The sequence below is a fragment of the Aquila chrysaetos genome, chromosome 6, assembly GCF_900496995.4.
Source record: "Aquila chrysaetos chrysaetos chromosome 6, bAquChr1.4, whole genome shotgun sequence".
NCBI lineage: Eukaryota > Metazoa > Chordata > Aves > Accipitriformes > Accipitridae > Aquila > Aquila chrysaetos.
In genome coordinates, this window is record NC_044009.1 from 29,240,526 (window position 1) to 29,260,003 (window position 19,478).

General features: G+C 42.6%; 2 protein-coding genes across 10 annotated transcripts in view; both read left to right on the forward strand.

Moving 5' to 3' along the window:
• The first annotated feature begins 2,367 nt into the window (after window positions 1-2,367).
• On the forward strand, window positions 2,368-5,925 carry ATP5MC3 (ATP synthase membrane subunit c locus 3). The gene is made up of 5 exons (XM_030018516.2): window positions 2,368-2,495; window positions 2,580-2,657; window positions 3,627-3,704; window positions 4,075-4,268; window positions 5,679-5,925. The coding sequence occupies exons 2-5, from the start codon at window positions 2,619-2,621 to the stop codon at window positions 5,791-5,793; spliced, it is 426 nt and encodes a 141-aa protein (XP_029874376.1). The 5' UTR covers window positions 2,368-2,495; window positions 2,580-2,618; the 3' UTR covers window positions 5,794-5,925.
• A 4,469-nt stretch (window positions 5,926-10,394) lies between these two features.
• ATF2 (activating transcription factor 2) overlaps window positions 10,395-19,478 on the forward strand; it is a 53,038-nt gene continuing 43,954 nt past the window's right edge. For 3 of the 9 annotated variants that reach the window (XM_030017320.2, XM_041124498.1, XM_041124499.1), the window contains exons 1-2: window positions 10,395-10,500; window positions 14,388-14,423. The gene's annotated coding sequence lies outside the window, so the exon portion shown is untranslated. Of the gene's footprint in view, window positions 10,501-10,524; window positions 10,810-14,088; window positions 14,108-14,387; window positions 14,424-14,781; window positions 14,842-18,295; window positions 18,320-19,478 lie in introns of those variants that run through there. The other 6 variants (XM_030017323.2, XM_030017319.2, XM_041124496.1 and 3 more) reach the window with 6 other exon arrangements.

The window sequence follows — 19,478 nt, forward strand, 5'->3', positions numbered from 1 at the left end:
TCTTTTTCTGTGAAGATCTGCTTGAATTAAACTGAACGTGGTTTCCAGAGATCAGTAACTGCTCTTCTAACTCCTCCTGAAAGCAACAGATGAGTTGCATGTAAAATAGAGTATCTGCTGTTATGCCTTAAAAGCAACGATAAACAAGTGTTTAAGGGTGGTTTTGACATTGTTCAAAGCAGCTTGTGAATGCATTTTTTGCAAAACATTCCAGGGTGGGGATCGTGACAGAAGAGGGCACTTTCTTCGTGAAAGAAGAGAGTTTCCTTTTAACACTTTTTTGAATCCATGTGATTTCACACTGTGCATACACAGAAGTGTAATGTCCACTTTCTTCTCCATTCATGAGAGGTCTGGGAAGATCTGTTTTATGCCTGGAGGTCCACACCACTAGGTTCCCAAGAAGAAAACATGCCTCTAACTGCTATGCTTCCTTCCACGACCAAGCGAATTTCTTTGTTGCAAACAGCCTGCTCGCTGCTACACTTCTTCAGGGAAGTACGCTACTTCATAAATAGCGCACTTTGTATGTTAGCGTACAGTGGCAAGTTACATTTATGTCATTCCACCAGTACAGCATCCACATTTGCTTTATGGTTTTCTTCATGGTGCTGGAAATACTTGTTACCACAATTGCATGTAGATTGAAATTTTTTAAGTGAAAAGTTCTGCCTAACCATTAAAGGGTTTTGCCATTGATACTTATTTCTTACTTAGTGTTTGCCTATGGAAGGGCCACTCGACAGGCCCATTCACCTCAGTTCCCAAACAATGGGTGTAAGATGTGAAAAGAAAAAAAGAAAACAAAAAAGCAGGCAACTTATAACCTCATTTGCTGGCCTTTATAGACTCCCTTTTTACGACTCTGCTACTAAGACTCTGGATGCACACTGGAACCAAATCAAGCTTGCTGTTGGGTTTGAGGCAGGGAGTGGAAAGCTGGGAAATTCAAACTGTACTCTTGTCTCTCACCTTAGGACCTACAACCGAGTACAACTCCACCGTACCCAAGGATCAGAAGACACTGCACTGTAGGTTATAAAAGCAACATTATCGTTAACATTAGTATGCAGCTGTTGAAAGTGCCTATTGATCACGTTTGTTGGTGGGTGTTCAAGTTGCTGGTATGGAGTGTGCCTCAGCTGTGTGGCACCTGTGCTTTAATCAGTGACAGCAACATCAACAGCCCATGTAAGTTTGCAGGAGGCCAGCAGCTAACTCCTAAGAGACTGTGCTGTGTTCCCATCCCTAAATATAATGCACATATCCTTCTATTCATCCCTTCGGAGACAGCTTGTAGCACACAGACTATTTTAGAATTTTATTTTTATGGCACAGATTGTACCAAATAAAAATTTTGCAACAACTTCAATATGTTTCCCAGCATTTTACTCCAAACGTGGATTTTTCTGCATTTTTGCTAGTTGGCACTAATACTACTGACAGTGGTAAATGGCCATTAAAACAATGATCCCCCGTATCAAGTGAAAAACATCAAAGGACATTTAAGTCATCAAAGCGGGCATCTCGGGAACACGTGCTCAGCTCAGTAATGATAAATCTCGTTCCGATTAAGCTTGACTAAACAGGATTTTTTTGCTACTTGGGTGTGAACCTGCTCATCGTGCAGAACTGACTACTTAAATAGTAGGGACTTTTTGAGCACTTCAGGTGTTCTCGCACACACCTTTTTCTGCCTGTGACTCTTGCCCCGCTGGGACCCGAGGAGCTCAGGGTTCGCTTCTGCAGCCTGTGAACGTCCCGCCCCCTGACCGAGGCGGCAGTTCCAGTCGGGCACCAACGATCCCAGACACGGCGCTTCGCTCTCCTTCCTTCACCAGCCGGGGGGGGCCTCACCCCGCCGGCCGCTCCCCGCCAACTACGCGCCGCGCTGGCGCCACGCCTCCTTCCCCTCCCCTGAACACGCCTCAGCCGTTTAAGGCTCTCCCCGTAACGGGGCTTTCTCCACACCGCGAGTCGCTGCCCCGCCGGGGCGAAGTGACCTCACCCACCCCGCTCCCCTTCCGCAGAGCCCTCAGGGTGCCAGCCCCCGCCGCCCACAAACGCGGGGTTACAGCAGGAGCGAAGCCGCCGGGCTGGGCCTACTGCGTGGTGCGCAGCCCTGGCTAACGGCCCTAACGGTCACATCAGCGGTCCCAACCGCCAGGCTCGCGGCCTCGCTCCCGGCGAGCGCCAGAGAGGAGCCGCCGCCGCGTCACCGCCCACGCCTGCAGCGCTCGCCCCGCCCCGCCCCCCCGGCTGCGTCCCCGTGGCTAGCCGGGCGCAGCGCGATTCGCGGCTGCGCCGACGCGGGGCGGGGCGGAGCGAGGCGCCGTGCACCCCCCGCCGCTGCCAATAGAGCCGGTACAAAGTGACCTTGGCGCCGCGCCCCGCCCCCTTCCGCCGCGCTGCATCCGGGCGCTCGCCGCCGGCCCCGCCGCGCTTGCGCAGAGACGCCCCACCCCGTCGGCTCTGAGGTGCGGCAGCCGGAGAGGGTGAGTGGCGGCACGGCGCCATCCGCCCCCATCGCCGCCCCCGCCCGCCGCCGCGGCCCCCTCACCCTCTCCCTCTCTCCGTAGAGACACCGGATTGTGGCTCCCGGGACGGCGCCCGCTAAGATGTTCGCTTGCGCCAAGCTCGCCGCCTCGCCCTCCCTGGTGAGTGGGGGCGACCGGGCCTCCTCGCTGGCCGCGTCCCGGGCTGCAGCGGGGGCGGCGGCGGTCGCGGGGCGCCCGGGGGTCGGGCGAGCCTCTGAGCCCCACGGCAGGCCCCTAGGGTGAGCCCGTACCGAGGGCTGCCCGCCCGAGTGCGAAGGGGTGAGGGGGGGGTGGGCTTGCTGCGGCAGGGCCGGGTTCTCCTTCCCGCCTCCTTGGCGTGGGCCAGGGCCCTTTGCCAAGGTGAGGGGCCTTCCCACACGAGTGGTGAAGGGGGAGGGCAGCGCAGCGAAAACCTTTTGGGCCTGGTGCGCTCTGTGCCTTGCTGTAGGTCAAACTCCAGCCTGTTGCTTGTCCTACGCAAGGCCGGGATTTTTTGCCCTTGCAGAGACACGGGACTGTTCTGCTTGAAAATGTTCTCTCTAGCCCACAGAACGTCTCGTTTTGCATGGTGCAGGCACAGGTTTCCCTTGCAGGAAGAGCTTTGTGCAAGAGCCTGTATGACCTTAGACTGCTGGAAGCCCAAGGACACATGCAGGCCGCTTGTGAAAGAGGATTCATTCATTTATGCCTCGCTAGATTTAAAAGTCTAGGTTACGTCTGTGCATTTAACAACGTTGGAATTCATCTTGATGGCTTTTCTTCTTTCGCTTCAAAATGTGTATGACTGCCTGTTGGTCTATCTGGCTTTTTTGTTGCTGTTTTGCTACGTTTTCTGTCAGTATGACGAGTGTACAGGTTCATTGAATGATGTCATTATTTGCAATAATGTCTCCTGAAAATGGTGCTATCAAATTGCATGGCAGTGTTTCCTTCTATATCGTTGATTGTATATCTAGCTATGCACACTGCTGTCTTTCAAGTAAGACAAATGGCTTAAGAGATAATAGCCTTATAATCTTATAGACTATGGTATGGGAACAGGTGTGATCAAATGTTTCTTTTTTTATAGCTTTTTTCCTCCTCTTGCAGATCCGTGCTGGATCAAGACTCATGTACAGACCAATTTCGGCATCTGTGTTGTCTAGGCCAGAGGTCAAGAATGGAGAGGTACCTTATAAACAAAATTCTGTATCTTCCTAAATTACCTGGTGAGCCTAAATGTCCTCAACCTAGAGTTCACTTGTACTAACTCAAATATCTATAGTGTGAAACTTGCTTTAAGTCAAACATCTAATAATACTTGTTGCTGTCTTGCTTTTTCCCCTGAGAAGTCTTTCACATTTAAAGTTGATTGCTTTCAGGTGGAACAGGTAACATTCTGAAGTTTTTAACTCTTAGTTATAGTCTCATCACTTGGAAGAGGAGCTACACATTGGATCTAATACAACTTTTAAAACTGCAGAATAACACTATCAAAGTGGTCATAGAAAATGGTCTGTGTCTGAATATAATGCTTTTTCATTTTTTGTTTTCTTAGGGCAGCTCAACACTTAATGGGGCCCAAAATACTGTCTCCCGACTAGCACTTAGAGAATTCCAGACTAGTGCTATCAGCAGGGACATTGACACTGCTGCCAAATTTATTGGTGCTGGTGCTGCCACAGTAGGTGTGGCTGGTTCTGGTGCTGGTATTGGAACAGTCTTCGGTAGTCTAATCATTGGTTATGCCAGGTAATCAATCTCTCTCTTATAAAACTTTTGAATTGCATGCAGTTGTATCTTGAGACAGCACCCCCACATAAGCTAAGTTGTAGTAAGGATGGTGGCACTGCAATAAATTCTGTTAATAATCACTATTAATGACAAACATGGCTAAACAGAATCATATGAAACTGTAGTATATTCATCAGGATGGCTCTGTTGTTAAATTCACAACTTTGTACATTGCCTGGAGAAGAGACATGAAAGAAATGAGGTCATTAGACTTGGTCAGTGTTTCGGTCACTGAAGTCCAATGTTTGAGCATTCAGTTCCAGAACTGAATTAAAAATCTAGCCTGGATCTTCTTCCGTTTGAGGGGAGAAGTCCTAAAAAGAAACTGTATGAAAACTGGTAATAAGTAATGTGAGTTTGTATGCTTTAGGCTGCATAGTTGTTTGTGGTTGTTGTTTAGAAATGGATGTTTAACTCAGTTTTCCAATGTATTCAGCTTTGCATCTCAGAATATGTAATTACTTTATTGAATGAGTAATCATTCCTTCTAGAAATCTGAAGGGGGTGAGGGTGGGGATTTATAGTAGGGATGAACTTCTTCCAGATAAGTTTACAGTGTTCCTGTAGTAGGAATAGTTTACATGGTATCATGGAAGATCAGAACTGATGCAGGCATAAAAAAAGCTTTATTGAAGGTTTCATGGTCATCTTTATTCTTTCAACTGGTTAAGACTTAATTAAGTCTTAAGAAAGATTAAGCCCTACTGAAAACAAGGAAGTTCACTTTCCACTTGAAGAAACAAGTGTTTTCAGTACAAAACTGATGTCTCCTTTTTTGAATTTGGCATGAATATGTCAATAAGAGGTTGTAGAACATTACTTCATAGTATTATGTTGAAGGGTTTTTTTTCTGTCCCACACACTTCTTGGAGGGATAATTCATTGCATTTTGTTGCAATACCATTGCAACAAACTGCTGTGTATTTCTTTTTTTGCTCTAGGTGGTTTCAGTTCCTGTATTTTTTCTGAGGGCTACTTAAAATGTTAAACACACAAACTTCCTTGGAATATAGTTCTAATGTCACAGATGTGAAATAAATTTATAAAGCATAGTGCTGATAGTTCCTGCATGGGTGGATGTAGAGAAGTCAAATTCAAAAGCTTACATGCATGTAGTCACAAAAACTGTTCTCATTTGGAAAAGCCATATACAATCTGCATAACCTGAATCTAGTCTTAATTGCCAACTCATTTGTCTTCAGTGAAATCCTTGCTAAAAATTACTTCTGCTTGGGTTTATTGGATTTTCCTGTTATAGAATCTGTGGCAAGGACGTGTGAGGTCCTGAATCTGTCAGATATGTTAAATTGTATGAAAAACATCTTAATTGTAAAGATAAAAAGGTCTTATACCTTCACTTTCTTTTAGAAATCCTTCTCTGAAGCAGCAGCTGTTCTCATATGCTATCCTGGGATTTGCCCTGTCGGAAGCTATGGGTCTCTTCTGTCTGATGGTTGCTTTCTTGATCCTATTTGCCATGTGAAAGGAGATCTGCCTGTGATACTGGCATTGGAATGTAACTCTGCATTTTATGGGACTCCCAAAATGTTGGTGTCATGGAAATTGATGCTATTTCCAAAGTCATTTCATTAAAGATAACAACTTTAACTGTCAACCTGTTGCCTGCATTTATTATCTTTCTCGCTAGGATGTCTGGAAGACAGCATATCGTCATTCAGTCACCATGGATTTCTCCTGATAATGACATACTGTGTAGGACCCTTCAAATAATGACTTCAAGTCAAACATTTTATTTATTAATATATATGGGCATGTTGCTTGTTTGTTAAAATCAATGTGGCATATCTTTGAAAGTTCAAAGGATACACAGATTAAATGCGAAAGGCTATACTGCTGGCCTTGTTCCTTCACTTGTGTTTCAAACTTATTCAGAGCTGTTTCTGTGCACAGTTTGTTTTTTCTCAGGCTAGGTGGCACATAACGTGTTCTGGCACCTCTTGATAGAAGGACAAATCTGTGACAGGAAAGTCTCTTTGCCTCAGTTTTCAGTTAGACTATAAATTTTGATCACCATGGTAAAAATTTTCCACTTTTTTCTGACCAGTGTCCCGGTTGAACAAACTGTTGACTGCTTTAGGTTGGTCCAAGACATTTAATTGTGGCACATTGACATTATACTCTTGCTTAGTTACTGCATTCTTGGCATCACCTAATTAAAAGGGAGAACTTCTAGCTTCCTAATTTTGTAAAGTCAGCCTTGCATTCTCTCTCAAATTCTTTTAAGAGCAGTAGGATCAAAGCATTTTTATTAACAAAGTACCTGCAGTATCAAGCTTTACTTCTCACAGTATCTGTCTTCTAACAATCTACATGCATTTACAGTGTTGTCTACACTTACAGCAACATACTGTGTGCTACTGTATACTAATCTGGTGGGGGGGTTGATGGCACCTCAGACTTATTCAGAATGTTAAATAATAGATCTGATAACTGTCAAAATATAAGCTGAACCTTGGAAGAATGTGAGCAGGCTTGTTACAAGCTTTGTCATCTTGCTGTTAAATGGGTAATTACTGAATTAAATCTAGGAAACTTTTTACTATAAACTGCCTATCCCTGGGGAAGTGGAGAAATGACTAGTGACTCTCAGATCACTGTGAGGTGCAGGTAAGACCTTTGTTTTCATCTGGAGTCAGATACCAAATTGATGTTCATTGGGACATGGTTTAGTGGTGGACTTGGCAGTTTTAGATTAAGGGTTGGACTCAATGATCTTAAAGGTCTTTTCCAACCTGAATGATTTATGTAGCCTAACTTGGACCTAGTATGAGAAGTTATTTTCCCTATAAGTCCTTAGGAGAAAATAGTCATTTTCTCAAAAGGATTAAAAGTTACTGTGTAAATACAGAGAGCATCCTTTTATATATGTGAGGTTTAGGAGTGTGGAATGTGCAGCATCTTTAAATAGTCAGCTCTAGCACAGTACTAGTAGTGCCTTACATGACTAGGTCTGGAAGTGGTTTTGCGGGGGGGTGAGAGAGGGGTAGGAGGTAAAGCATATTGCAGCTATCTTCCATGTGGTGTGTGCTCACGCAGTGTTTATTTTATGAACTTACTATTATCCATTCTCATAAGCTATTCTGTTACAGAGCTGACGTACAGTGTATTTGCCCTGGATGAAAGGTAGATAATGATTACTAGAATTCTAGGCTAAAGCTCATCTGTGTATTGCTGTCCTTCTGGTAGGTGATGAACTTCATTCTGTTCTTTCAGTACTGTAGAGATCTCTGCAGGCATCTGAGGTGGCAATCCATACATCCTAGTATTGTGGACTAGTCTAGTGGACTAGCTTAATTCAAGCTTCAGATTTCCCTGTCTCTGGGATTTGGCCAAACTAGGATCTTCAAACTTCTCTTGGTTAAGTCTAGCTCCAGCTCTGTTAATTGTACTTAGCAATTTGTTTGCATGTAAAATGGTTCTGCTGAGTTGCAATTGTCTGTTTGGTATAGAAAGAAGATCTTGCTAAGCTATTGCTCCATAACCTCAATAAGAAAGCCAGCTGACTCACCACTTGAATCAGGTTTGAATAATGATTTCTGGATTTACATCCCATCTTTTCCCATGTGGTTCACCCTGTCAACATGTACCCTTTTCCCTATGATCAGCCTTGTCTGAAGGGCAGCAAACATCTCGGGTGACGCAGTATATGGATGTGAAGCCTGTCTATTTTAGTAGCAGCATTTCCCCAAGCTTGTTACCTTTTAACTCACTCTTAGACTGGTAAACATGGGCCAAACCCAAGCAAAATTGCTATTTGCTTATGCCAATCTCGAAAGAATTAGATCTTGGTGTTGCAGATAAAGACTAATCAAGGACTTTCAAAACGTGGCACCAAACCTTCACGCAGGAGATTATCTGCCTTATAGACAATAAGGGGCTTAGAATCAATGAGTGATGGGCAGATTTTCACATCTGAGTGATCACAGGGCACATTAACTCCCTTTCTCTATTCCTCTGTTTTCCCCTGTTCTTTAAAAACAGAGCTTAGTGTCAGTGGTTACTTGAGCACTTTAACAGCTCAGTCAATTTGAGTGGTCTCACAAAGACAAAAAAATACTCTGTTTTCCTAAAATGCTCACAAGAGACAATTATAAATGTGTAAAAGATTAAATGGTTTTAACCAAAAAAGAAACCCCAATCTCTGTGTAGTGATTGGGAAGCAGCAGATGAAGGACTCTTGATCTTCTCTGTATGAGTTTATATCAAGAAATCTTTTTCATAGGTCAGAGAAACCAGATACAGAGTTCTATGAGGTGATACTGTAGGCTTCAGTTCCCAGAAACCTTTTTCACAGTTTCTTCTGACATGGACCATGCTGACCTTAAGAGATTGCCAACTTGTGAAAATTCATATTACAGGTTCTCCAGATCAAAAGACTGTGTTCCTCTTTCGGTGTTGAAGCTGGCTGAAGCAGAGATCTTCATTGTCTGAATAACTGTTCTGCCTGCTGTCCAGTAGATCGGACATCATTCCACCTCTGAAAGTGATGTGCACAGCAGTGTTATGTATAATGGAGGGAATGTTTATGTTACCAATTACACTCTTAAGTTATTGCTGTAGGTAAAAGGGATTCATCCTTTCCATCCGGCTGCTTTTTCTTTTTTTCTTTTTCTGCTTCCCCTGTGTTTGTTTCTCGCACGAATTTCAGACTGAAGAAAGGCAAATAACTTGCAGTTCAGTTTTTTGTTCAGGTTCAGGATGGCTGCCATGTGACAGTAGAGTTAAGCCACTGAAAAATACTTGCTTCAAATACAGCTCTTGGTTGCTCTGCGAAGAAAGAAAGATCTCTATTCCTCTCTTTTTGCACTCACGTTTGAGCCCTTTGCAACATGCTTACGGTAAAGAATAATTCCACCTTTAAGTAAACAGTGTACTTATATGCAGTGTTTTTTATCCCGCCTTATCTCAAAGAACTTTGCAAAAGTGCTGTACAGTGCCCGTGAAAGCAATTTAGAAGAAATGAAACATACTATATTGCCTTTTGCAAGCTCAGGGAAACTTGGACAAAATGTGATTTACTGGAACTAATACTACTTTTTAGAAGTCTTTTTTTTTGTTGTTATTCATAGTCTCATGTTCTCAGATCAGTTCCAGACTTGAAAGATGACAGTTCTAAATGATACCCAGGCATAGAATTAAAACTTCATGTGTGATTCAGAGCACATACTAAACATAGGATTATGGTATTTTTTTTAATGCATCCAAAACGCTTCTAGTTCCTTCTGTGTAAAATTTAGGTGCTTCCCTTCATTGTACAGTGCTGCAGCATTTTTGACTCAATGTTAAAAAGGTGAATGTTTAGCAGAACCACAGCTTCACCCCTAGCTCCTGGAATGAGAGTTGTGTGTAGAGAGATGGGGAAACCAAAGGAAATATAGCCAGTATGTGGTTTTGGAGGGCTGATTATTCCAGAAGTTAGACATGCCAAGCGCAGCAAGCACTGCCGCTGAGCAAAGCCTTGGCGTGGTTTAGTCTCTACCTGCTTTCTGCTGCCTTCCCCTAGCCCCCGCTGCCGGCCCCCCTGCAGAACCAGCAGCGGAGGACGGGCGCTTCCTCCTCCGAGCTCCCCGTCTGGGACGGCTGCAGAAGTCCTCCCTCAACAGCAGCTTTGCCCAACGTGCTGGATCGCGCACAGGCAGACACGGTTCGGCTTGGCTCCCGCGGCGGATGCGTTGCCCAGATGTGGCCAGTGGAGTCTTCGGCCGACCAGCCGCATCCTCTGGGGGTCCCCGGCAGGGACGGGGGAGTATTGGCGCTCTGAATGCGGGGTCGCCGTGTGACGGGACCGGTGCAGCGGGGAGCAGAACCCGTACGTCCGCCGAGGCGAGAGTTGCTGTTGGCGCCGCAGGTCGCTCGCAAGGGAGGCGGCGCCGCGGTCACCCATCCGCGGGCGGACCGAGCCGCGCCTGCTTAGCTACAGGCTCCTCGCGGCCGCCCCCCCCCCCCCCGGCCACACCCAGGCACTTGGCGCTTCCGGCCACACCGTCCCCAACCGCCCCGTCGGCAGCGCCCAATCAGCGGCGCGCGCCGTCCTCCGCGCCGCCCTTCCCCGCCACGTGACCCGTGCCTCCCCGCTGCCCGCGGAGATGTCGGCCGAGCTATCGCGAGAAGTGACGGAAGCCTGTGGGGGACCCGGCCTTTAATGTGCGGTTCGGCCCGCGCTCCCGGGGTGAGTTTGTAAACACGAGCGCGGCGCCGGCCCGGCGGCGGCGGCGGCTCCTCCTCCTTCTCCTCCTCCTCCTCCCTCCGCGCTGCGGCGGCGCCCGCGCGGGCGAGGGCACCGAGGGCGGAGGGGAGGGAGCGGCCCCGCTCGGCAGTAGGCGGGGGATACCCGGGAGGCAGTAACATGGCGCCGCCGCTCCTCTCCGCGGCAGCCCCCTCCCCCACCGCGGCCTGCGGCTCCCGCCGCCCCTAGAGCCGGGGCGGGGCGGGCCGGGCCGAGCCGGCCGGCGTCGCGGAGACCGTTACCCGTCCGGAGGTAGGGGTCCTGGCGGGCGCCCCGAGGGAGCGGGACGGGACGGGGAGGCGAGCGGGTGAAGGGGGCTGCAGCTGCCCGCGCCCCCCATCCGGAAGAGGGCTGCCCCGCGGGGACATCGCCGGTGCCGGCCCCGGCCCCGGCCCGGCCCGCGGCGGGGAGTGAGAGGCAGGGGGGAGGGCGGGAGGAAGGGGGCAGGCAGGCCTGGCTTTTTTGCCTCATCTCAGCTCCAAGGAGGCCTCTCCCCGCATCCATCTTCTGCTCTGAAGGGAGATCTTGGTCCGGGCGCGGAGGGCACCGAGAGGGGTACGGTTTGGGGGGGGGGGGGGGGGTAAGAACAGCTTTTCTGCATCAGAGGGAGGTGTTGGCCTGCCTGGGATCTGGCCACGGACGTGGACCTTCTGGACCAGTTGCCCTATTGACTTTGCCTGTTATTGTGCATTATGCCTCTCGAGTTGCCTTAATAAAAGGTCTCTGAAGCTTTCACGTGAAAAACACATCGCAGACCCTCAAGCAGTGATTGCTGCAGGGTGTTTTAGGCACAGATGTTTTATGCCACAATACAACTTCATGTTTGGAGTTAGGAGAGATGCGTTCTGCCATGTTGCTTCTGCAGTCCTATTCATTCTACAATCTATTTGCATCCCTGTTCTTGGAGTGAGATCCATGAGTATGTTTCCATGCCCCATCCATGTGCTGTGTGTCACTCGTTTGCTTTTCATTACGTTGCTTTCTTCCCAGAGATGTTTATCTTCAAGTAGTGATACTGTCACCTGTTTCCTTGGAGTAGAATGAGAAATTCTAATAAAGCTGGAAATTCTGAATCATCTGCTACTTTCCAAATAGCGACCCTGAATATGGCCAAAGTGTATTTTCTTTTCCACTTTTTAAAATAATGGGTTTGGGGTTTTTTTCTTGTCATATTCTCCTCATGGCAGTGAATGTCCTGTCCCAATCTCTTGCTGACTGTAAAGCTAGAGTTAATAAAAACAAATGTTGCTGAAATTAAGGTTGTAATACTGCTAGGTCTGTCTTAGATGCTAAATTCTGCACTAGCTGGTAGGATGAGGAGGACCCTTCCTTGTGGTCCTAGTCCTCCATAAGTGTTGTAGACGTGATTTCTTCAGCCTTCCACTGAAACATAAGTTACTGTCTATTAATGGACATCCAGTTGCAGACTTAATTTCAGAGGGACAAACTATAGTCAAGTTAGGCATTCACTTGAATTCTTTTAGTGTTTATAATTCCACGTTCCAGAATCAAAATTGGAAAGTTGTCTTATTAAAAAACAAAATCATAGCTTTGTCAGGGACTGCTTGTTATATAATGCATCAAAAGAAATGTGAAATAATACAAAAAACTTGATGTGTACATGGAGTGAAATAGCTTTTTTTAAAATCCATTATGAGTTTATGTTTTAATACTGATATTGCATGCTAATACTTAATCAACTAGTAATACTTAATTAACTAGTTGAGCCTTTGATCTTCCTCACAGTGTAGATGGTATTTCTATCCTGATTTGAATTCTAGAAATATGAATGTGTTTGGTATGTCTTTTTCCAGAAACTTCTAGAGTATGCAGCATCTAACATAAGGTGCTTTCAGGTCTTAAATTTGATCATACATAATTTTATAAATAATGTTTTCATGCTACTTCTGTTTTGTGACGAAGTGTTGAGCGACCTGAAAAGTGATACTCTTTTGACTCTTTTTTAATTAAATTTTAGGTGTATCTAGTGCCTAAAATTCCTTTTCTGTCATCAGCTATTCTTTTTTTTCCTTCCATTATTAATTAAACTTAGAAATGCACATTTTTAGCTCTGAGAAGCTTTACTATAAAAATTTATATGTTATGTCTAATCTCAACATTTTTTTATGGTTTCTTAAAATCTTGAATTTCTGTATAAAAATAATGCATTAACTGTTTTCAAAGGGGCAGGCATGATTCAATACTATTAACTTCTTTGGAATAATGAATAGATTTCAAGTTATTGTCCTTCGGCATAACTTAACTACATTTGTTTCAGATCAATCGTGCATTCTAAGGAGGCATTGGATATAGTTAGTGATACAAATATGAATCAATATTTAATAACTGTGCAATAAATATATTTTTTTTCAAGTTTATGCTGTACTGTTTCCAACTTTGTTCTGTGTCAATTTCAGTTCAGTCTGAGAGCTTTTCCATTAGCTTCAGTTCAGATAGGAGCTTCACTTCTTCAGTAAGTTATTCCAAGCAATCTAGTATGTTTCCCTTTCTAGGTAAATGCCAGTGGTCATTTATATTGTTGCTTAGAGGAGGGAAAAAGATCATTCTGTTTTAATGACTATTGGGAATCCTGTAGTGGGATATTTACGATATATTTAAAGATTTTTTTTAAATTAATTTCTTAATTATTGTATTCAATGTTACACTTCAGGGATGCAGTCTGAAAAAATGTAAAAATGAAGTAACTTTTTGTTAAGATTTTATTTTTTTTTAATTTGTTGAAATAATGTAGCAAAAGGAGATTGGATTTTTAATGGTTGTTAGGTTGATGGACAATATTAGGATGCTCAAACCTAGAGAAATGAGCTGGGGAAGGTAACTCCTAATATCTCTCTAAGTAAATTGTGAAAAGATTGGTGGAATATTAACCCCTGTGTATTTCTTCTCTGAGGTTCATTGGCCTTTCACTTATCTACAAGAGCTGTATTCACACAGAAAGAATTTCCAGTAAGTCAAAGAAAGATCAAGGCACCTCTGAAAAATACTTAAGCTGGGGGTAGACTTAGGAGCTGCCATATTCAGCCAACAGGAAGCGTTAGGCCTAAGGACCTTTCTTTATTCCATTAGTGCTCTCTGTTTACCAGAAGTGTACCTTCATGTCGAAAAAGCCTGCTCCTTCAGCAGAGCTGAAGTGACTTAATTGCTTTGTTTCTGTACATGTGACTATCTGTCCAGCTGGCTTTCTTGTTCTTATTTGAACTTGTTAAGTCAATTGTCCTCACTTACATCTTTTCTTCTTGTCCAGATGCTCTACCCTTTACAGAATCTTAGACATACCTTAAGGTATGGAATTAACTTCAGACATCAGTTACAAGCAGTTAACTAATAACATCAACAAAAAAAAGTGCCCAACATTTGACTTTTTTAAAGAAAAAATCTGAGCATTATGCTGCAGGCATTACATTCTTCCTTATTCTTCCCCAGAACTCTCTGAAACAGATCATGTGTCTTCTAGGAAACAGCACAACCATTCTATTAAGCAGTGAAGTGTGAAGAAGGAGTTCCCATTTTCCTATTCACCAGTTTTGAGGTTTACAACTTTTAAATATTCTGGACTATGGCTTATAGTTTTCTTGCAGAATCTACTGAGCTACTTTCTGGTGATCCCACTTTCTTTATGAGGAGGAATGTTTTTGTTTTTCAATTTTTTTCTCCTCCATTCTGTTCATCATTCAGTTTTATTTTTTAGGGATGCTAAATTCTGTGGCATTATACAAATAGAGTCAGTCAGAACACTTTTGAAACTGGACTGTAATGGTCAAGTATTAATTACACTAATTTTGCTTCACCTGTCTTCTTTTGCTTTATAGGAAACTGAAAAAAACCAGCTGTTCCAGTCCTTCCAGGTAGGTGGAACAATGATTTTTTTTCCTTTAAAATACAAATTTTTATTTTATTTATTTATATTACTTCTTACTAAGTGGTGTTTTCAACATACTAACTTCTGATTTTTACTGAAAGCAAAACTTGCAAATCTGCCTTTATAGAAAATTGTGGAAATAAAGATAGGCTCAAATGTGGGAGGTGATTAAAATTTATGCTGTGCAGTGCTGTATGCAAGTACTGAAAGTATAAAGGGTACCCTGTTCATTTTGATTTGCGTTGATTTGTTTAGTTGCATGAGAAAGCTCTCTCTCTTAATTTTGAAGTGTTTAAATTTGGAAAACAAAAATAGTTACTTCTTTTTTTTCTCCTCATCTAAAGAAGCATGTCTGTTAAAATTCTTGTATGGAGCCAAGCAAAACACTAAATTCAGCTCTTCAGGTAACCATTAAGAATGTTATTCTTTACTGTGGGAAATATATTCAGTCCACTTTACTTTGAAAAAGTACGCACCTCAAGTAGAACTCTTAAAAGTTGATAAAGGCTTGAAATTTTGACCTTGCCTTTTTATGTTTCAGTTTCCCATTATAAAATGAAGCTTTAAAGTAAAATCTTAAAAATCTTATACTACCTAAAGCAATTACACACTATGGTGAGATCTACAGAAAAGCTTATGAAGAGTTAATAGTTTTGTATACCATAAGGGTATACATAACTTGCAGTAGAAAGGGGCACAATCCCAGATCAAATGTAAAGAATAAAGGAAATGTTGAATAGACATGATCAGTCTTGAGGAAATGCAAACATCCGTAGGAAAATACATCACTGATACTGTAACTTAAGCACTTTGCAATGTATAGACCCAGGGGAGCCTTGATGCTGATGGACTACTATAATTCTGATTTGTCTCAATGGCCTAATACAGTTTTTGTCCAACTTTCTTTTTTTTCAAACCAGTATGTACAGATGTTTCTTGAGTTGGAGCCACATGTAAGTGGTCAGTCTAGCTGCAAAACTTGGGTGTGCATCACATGTAAGCAGTAGTAGATAAATTGGCTACTACTGTAGCTGGCAGACTGTCAGATTGTCCTCCGTGGACTGTCAAGTTTAGGGGGGTGACACACTTGTGAGAGTGTACATCTCTTCTTGCTTGCTGGCCAGTAGAGGAATGCTGATGTTGAAAAGTTTTAAGGTTTTTTGGTTTTTTTTTTTCATTTGTATTTTTATAGTTGTCTGTCTTTTCTGTGTTCAGTTCAGGCTGTTTTCTTCCATGCTGTTTGTGTCAGACCTGACATTACAGGAGGGCAGTCTCCGTATTGCTACAGTGCTTAGAATAGGTTATCACAGGGTAAGACTGCACAGGCCATGAGCAGGTTAGTGCATAGAGGTCTTTTGGCATACAGCATGCTTTATACAGGTAAAGTGTTCAGAGACTTTAGCTGGAAGTCTGATGAATCTTTACTAGGTATGTGTGAAGAATGATTTTTCTCAGCACATTTGGAGAGGTTTTTGCAAGGATTATCAATATGTATATATTTTTAAACAGCCATTTAAATGTTTAGTAGAAAAAAATTTTGAAACGAGATGTCAGTTGTGTTTTCCATGCTCCTGTATGTAGGGAATTGAGAGAAAACAGAAGAACCTTTAACAGTAAAATAAGCCAACAAGACGTTGCTTAAATCAGTGCGTGATTCTACTCTTTCACAAATTGTCTACAGGAAGGTATTTTAGAAGCAAGCCTCAGAGTATGTAGTAATAGTTTCCAGAAAGTGTACCTAAGATGTTTGATTAAAGTCTTATAAAAATATACAAATAATTGTTGAAGCTATTTTTGTAGCACATTTAGATAAACATTAGTATGATGTTTTATAGAAACATCTTTATTTTTTAAATAAGTACACTGTCCTAAATATTATTAAATTGCTTGCAAACCTGTTTTTATTTCTCTGTATTATATATATTTTAAACACATATATATACTTATTTATATATTTTACTGTACTGTTTGGTTTCCAAAAATGATAAAGACATTTATGACATTTTAAGTAGGCATGATATGGAAGTATTTTACCTTTGTGTTCAAAGTATGGAGCAAACACCAAAAAAGTGAGATTACTTTCTGATTTAAGTACCAAAGTTGATTATACTGCTGAGATTATTTCATGGTTTTCCCATGTTCAGCTCTGATCCTGTTTCTCAGTGTAACTCAAAAGAATTCTATGTATGGGTTTCTTTATGCTACTGAAAGGAATTTAGGGTTGGAAGGTTTACAGAAGAAAGTTGCAGTTCAGTGGACTGGTAGTAAGAATCATTTCACTGGACTGTTCAGTTTATCTGAAGAGATAAGTTAAGGCTAGAGTTTCACATTCAGATTGGATTGCTTCAGGAGCCATCTTTTTTCTATGGGACGAGGTGTTTGCTGTTGCCTGGGTAACAATCCAAGGTGGCTATAATTCATCTCTAGCGATTGGCTTAGCAGTTTACATACTTCATTTCTCATTTGGTCGGGTGAGTAACATTTTTGTCAAGATGGCGTTTAAGTTGCTATTTTGGTTTTCAGGGGAAGAGTATTTTCTAAATTCTTCTTTTTTACTGTGATATTCTCTCTTAGAGCAGTCAATCTCCAATAGCCTTTTGAAATCAGAGTGGCAATCACAAACTTCTTTTCTGAAAATTGGCCTTCTGTGTGTTAGTCTTGTTATTCCTGTCAGACAATAAACAATCCAGAAAGAAAAGGGGAGGCAAAGGATGGGGTTGGTTTGTTTGTTTTCCCTAGCAGCAGCAGTTTCAGTTGTTGGGCTGTAAAGTTAACCATGCTGTTGTCTTCTAAAGCTGTGAGAACGTTACCCAAGTTTGGATTGTCTTTTGCTGTTGTTGAGCTCTGTTTCTAGCTACATCTTTAAGGTATACTTCAAATTTCAGAGTTATCTTGGATTGCTGAGAATTTCGTCCACTCAAATTTTGAATATTTCCAAGGATGGAGATTCCACAGCCCCACTGGGCAACCTGTTCCAGTGTTCAGCTGCCCTCACTGTGTGGTTTTTTCTTTGTTTTTAATCCCTGCCCCCCCTTATACTTGCTCTTAGCCTTCTTGGTGTGGCTTGTGAGTGTTGCAGTTCATCCTTTTGTTGTACTCTACCTAGAGTCTGGATCTGTCTTCTCTATAACAATACATTAGGTAGTGTAAGGCAGCAAGTAGATCCTTCCTTAGCTTTCCTTCTCCATGCTGAACAAACTTTGCTTCGTGTTACTCCTCTTGTATGTAATAGTCCAGCCTCCTAACTATTTTGTTGGGGCCCCTGCTGGTTTCTTTCCAGTTTGTCATCTGTCTTGAGGGGCTCAAAACGGGACACAGCACTCCAGCTGTAGCCTCATGAGTGCCAGATAACGGAGAGTAATCACTTCCCTTCATCTGCTTGCTATGCTCTTGGTAATTCAGCCCAGTAGGCTGTTAGCTTTCAGTGCTGTAAGTGACATTATGCTGAATTGTGTTCAGTTTGTTGTCCACCAGGAGTTACAGGTTCTGCCCCAAAGCTGCTTGACAGCCAGTTGGCCCTTAGCCTGCACTGTTGCATGGAGTTACTTTGTTCTAGGTGCAAGCTTTGCATTTGTCTTTGTAATAGGTAAATACAATCCTTACCAATTTGGCTACAGTAACGAATGTGAGCCCTTTGTTTCCCCATCCTGTCAGATCCAGTTTCTGTTTAGATTTATGATGTCCAAAGTCTTGCTGGAATGCATGAGTGAACTTCTTTTCTCTTTTAAGTGCAAAAATTTCAGTGCTTCAAGATACTTTTTTTTTTCCTCAGATGTTAGCTGGAATCCCTTTACAAGGCATTACCTCACAAAATTCCTTGTGGCCTGCAGTCAAATAATATTATAAAGATCAGGAAATGAATTTATCTCTAACTTTTTTCCAGTAAGTTTGCCAGGAGGACAACACTTTTTTTCTTTTTCACAAGGATTGATTTTTAGTTTATAAATCAGGCATTCAGAATTCACAGGCATCACAAACCAAAACATGGAACCAGGTAATGACTTCATATGCAGATACGTGTTTTGGTAATATTCCTTTAAAAGAGAAAATGAGCAGACTTGAAAATGTGATCTTTACAGCTTATGACCTAAGAAAAATACTAACAGTATCAATGGAGTAGATTTTATGGCTGATACTATGCACTTGTCAAAGACCGACAACAAGCTGTAGTAACAGAGTGGAAAAAATGCCCTACATGCACTTTTTTTAATCAAACTCTTCATCCTTTGGATAAAAAAAAAAAAAAAAACCCAACAGAATTGTTTCTTGCACCTTCAAACATTTCTGATATAACTTCTGCTCATAGTATATATCCATATGTGTATATTGTAGCCATATATAACTATATGGTGCCCCATGATCAAGATTTAACAAAGCAAATTCCTTTTGAGATCTAAAGGAGACTGACTCTGTTAGTTTTGAACCTGCATTTTAAAAAATCTGACTGTTGCATAGCTGAACAAGGATAATAAGCTCATGAGAGAGCTTTTAAGTGTCCAGATAATAAAAGGATGTAATCCTACAGCTTCATTGGTAAGGACCTTATTTTCTACCCTGAAGCCTTAGTCATGAGCATTCAGACTTGCCCATAACCTTGTTAATGCTCTTGATTGGTGACACTACCAAGTTCATAGTTTGAACAGTTAAAGAAATATTTCATCCCTTCAGAAACTTGAGACAGGTTATGAACTCTTTGCAAAGAACAGCAGAACAATCTCCATCCCTGATTTGCTTTGGCATCCTTTCTTCGGGACATAAATGTTTCCACAAGTTGTCAGTGCCAAAGGCTCTAAAGTTTCTGGCAGCCATTCATCTCTTCTTGGCTTGTGATCTCAGCTCAGTATCCTCGTTCTGTTGAATGTATATATTTCAAAGTGACACTTTGGAATCTCCTCCACTCCACGTTTTGCTTCTTTGCTTATTGGTGCCCATGACCAAGGACACTGGGATCTCCTTCTTGAAGTAATATCTGAAAAGTCTATACAGTAGTTTTTTACTGTACAGTTGCAGACAAAAGGGTCAGGTAGTGTGTTCCCTACAC

Excerpts from the sequence above, each read along its gene's own strand:
- ATP5MC3 (XM_030018516.2), top strand. The coding sequence starts at position 2,619 with ATGTTCGCTTGCGCCAAGCTCGCCGCCTCGCCCTCCCTG. Across the intron at positions 2,658-3,626 it reads TCGCCGCCTCGCCCTCCCTG|ATCCGTGCTGGATCAAGACT; the intron begins GTGAGTGGGGGC and ends CTCCTCTTGCAG. Across the intron at positions 4,269-5,678 it reads CTAATCATTGGTTATGCCAG|AAATCCTTCTCTGAAGCAGC; the intron begins GTAATCAATCTC and ends ACTTTCTTTTAG.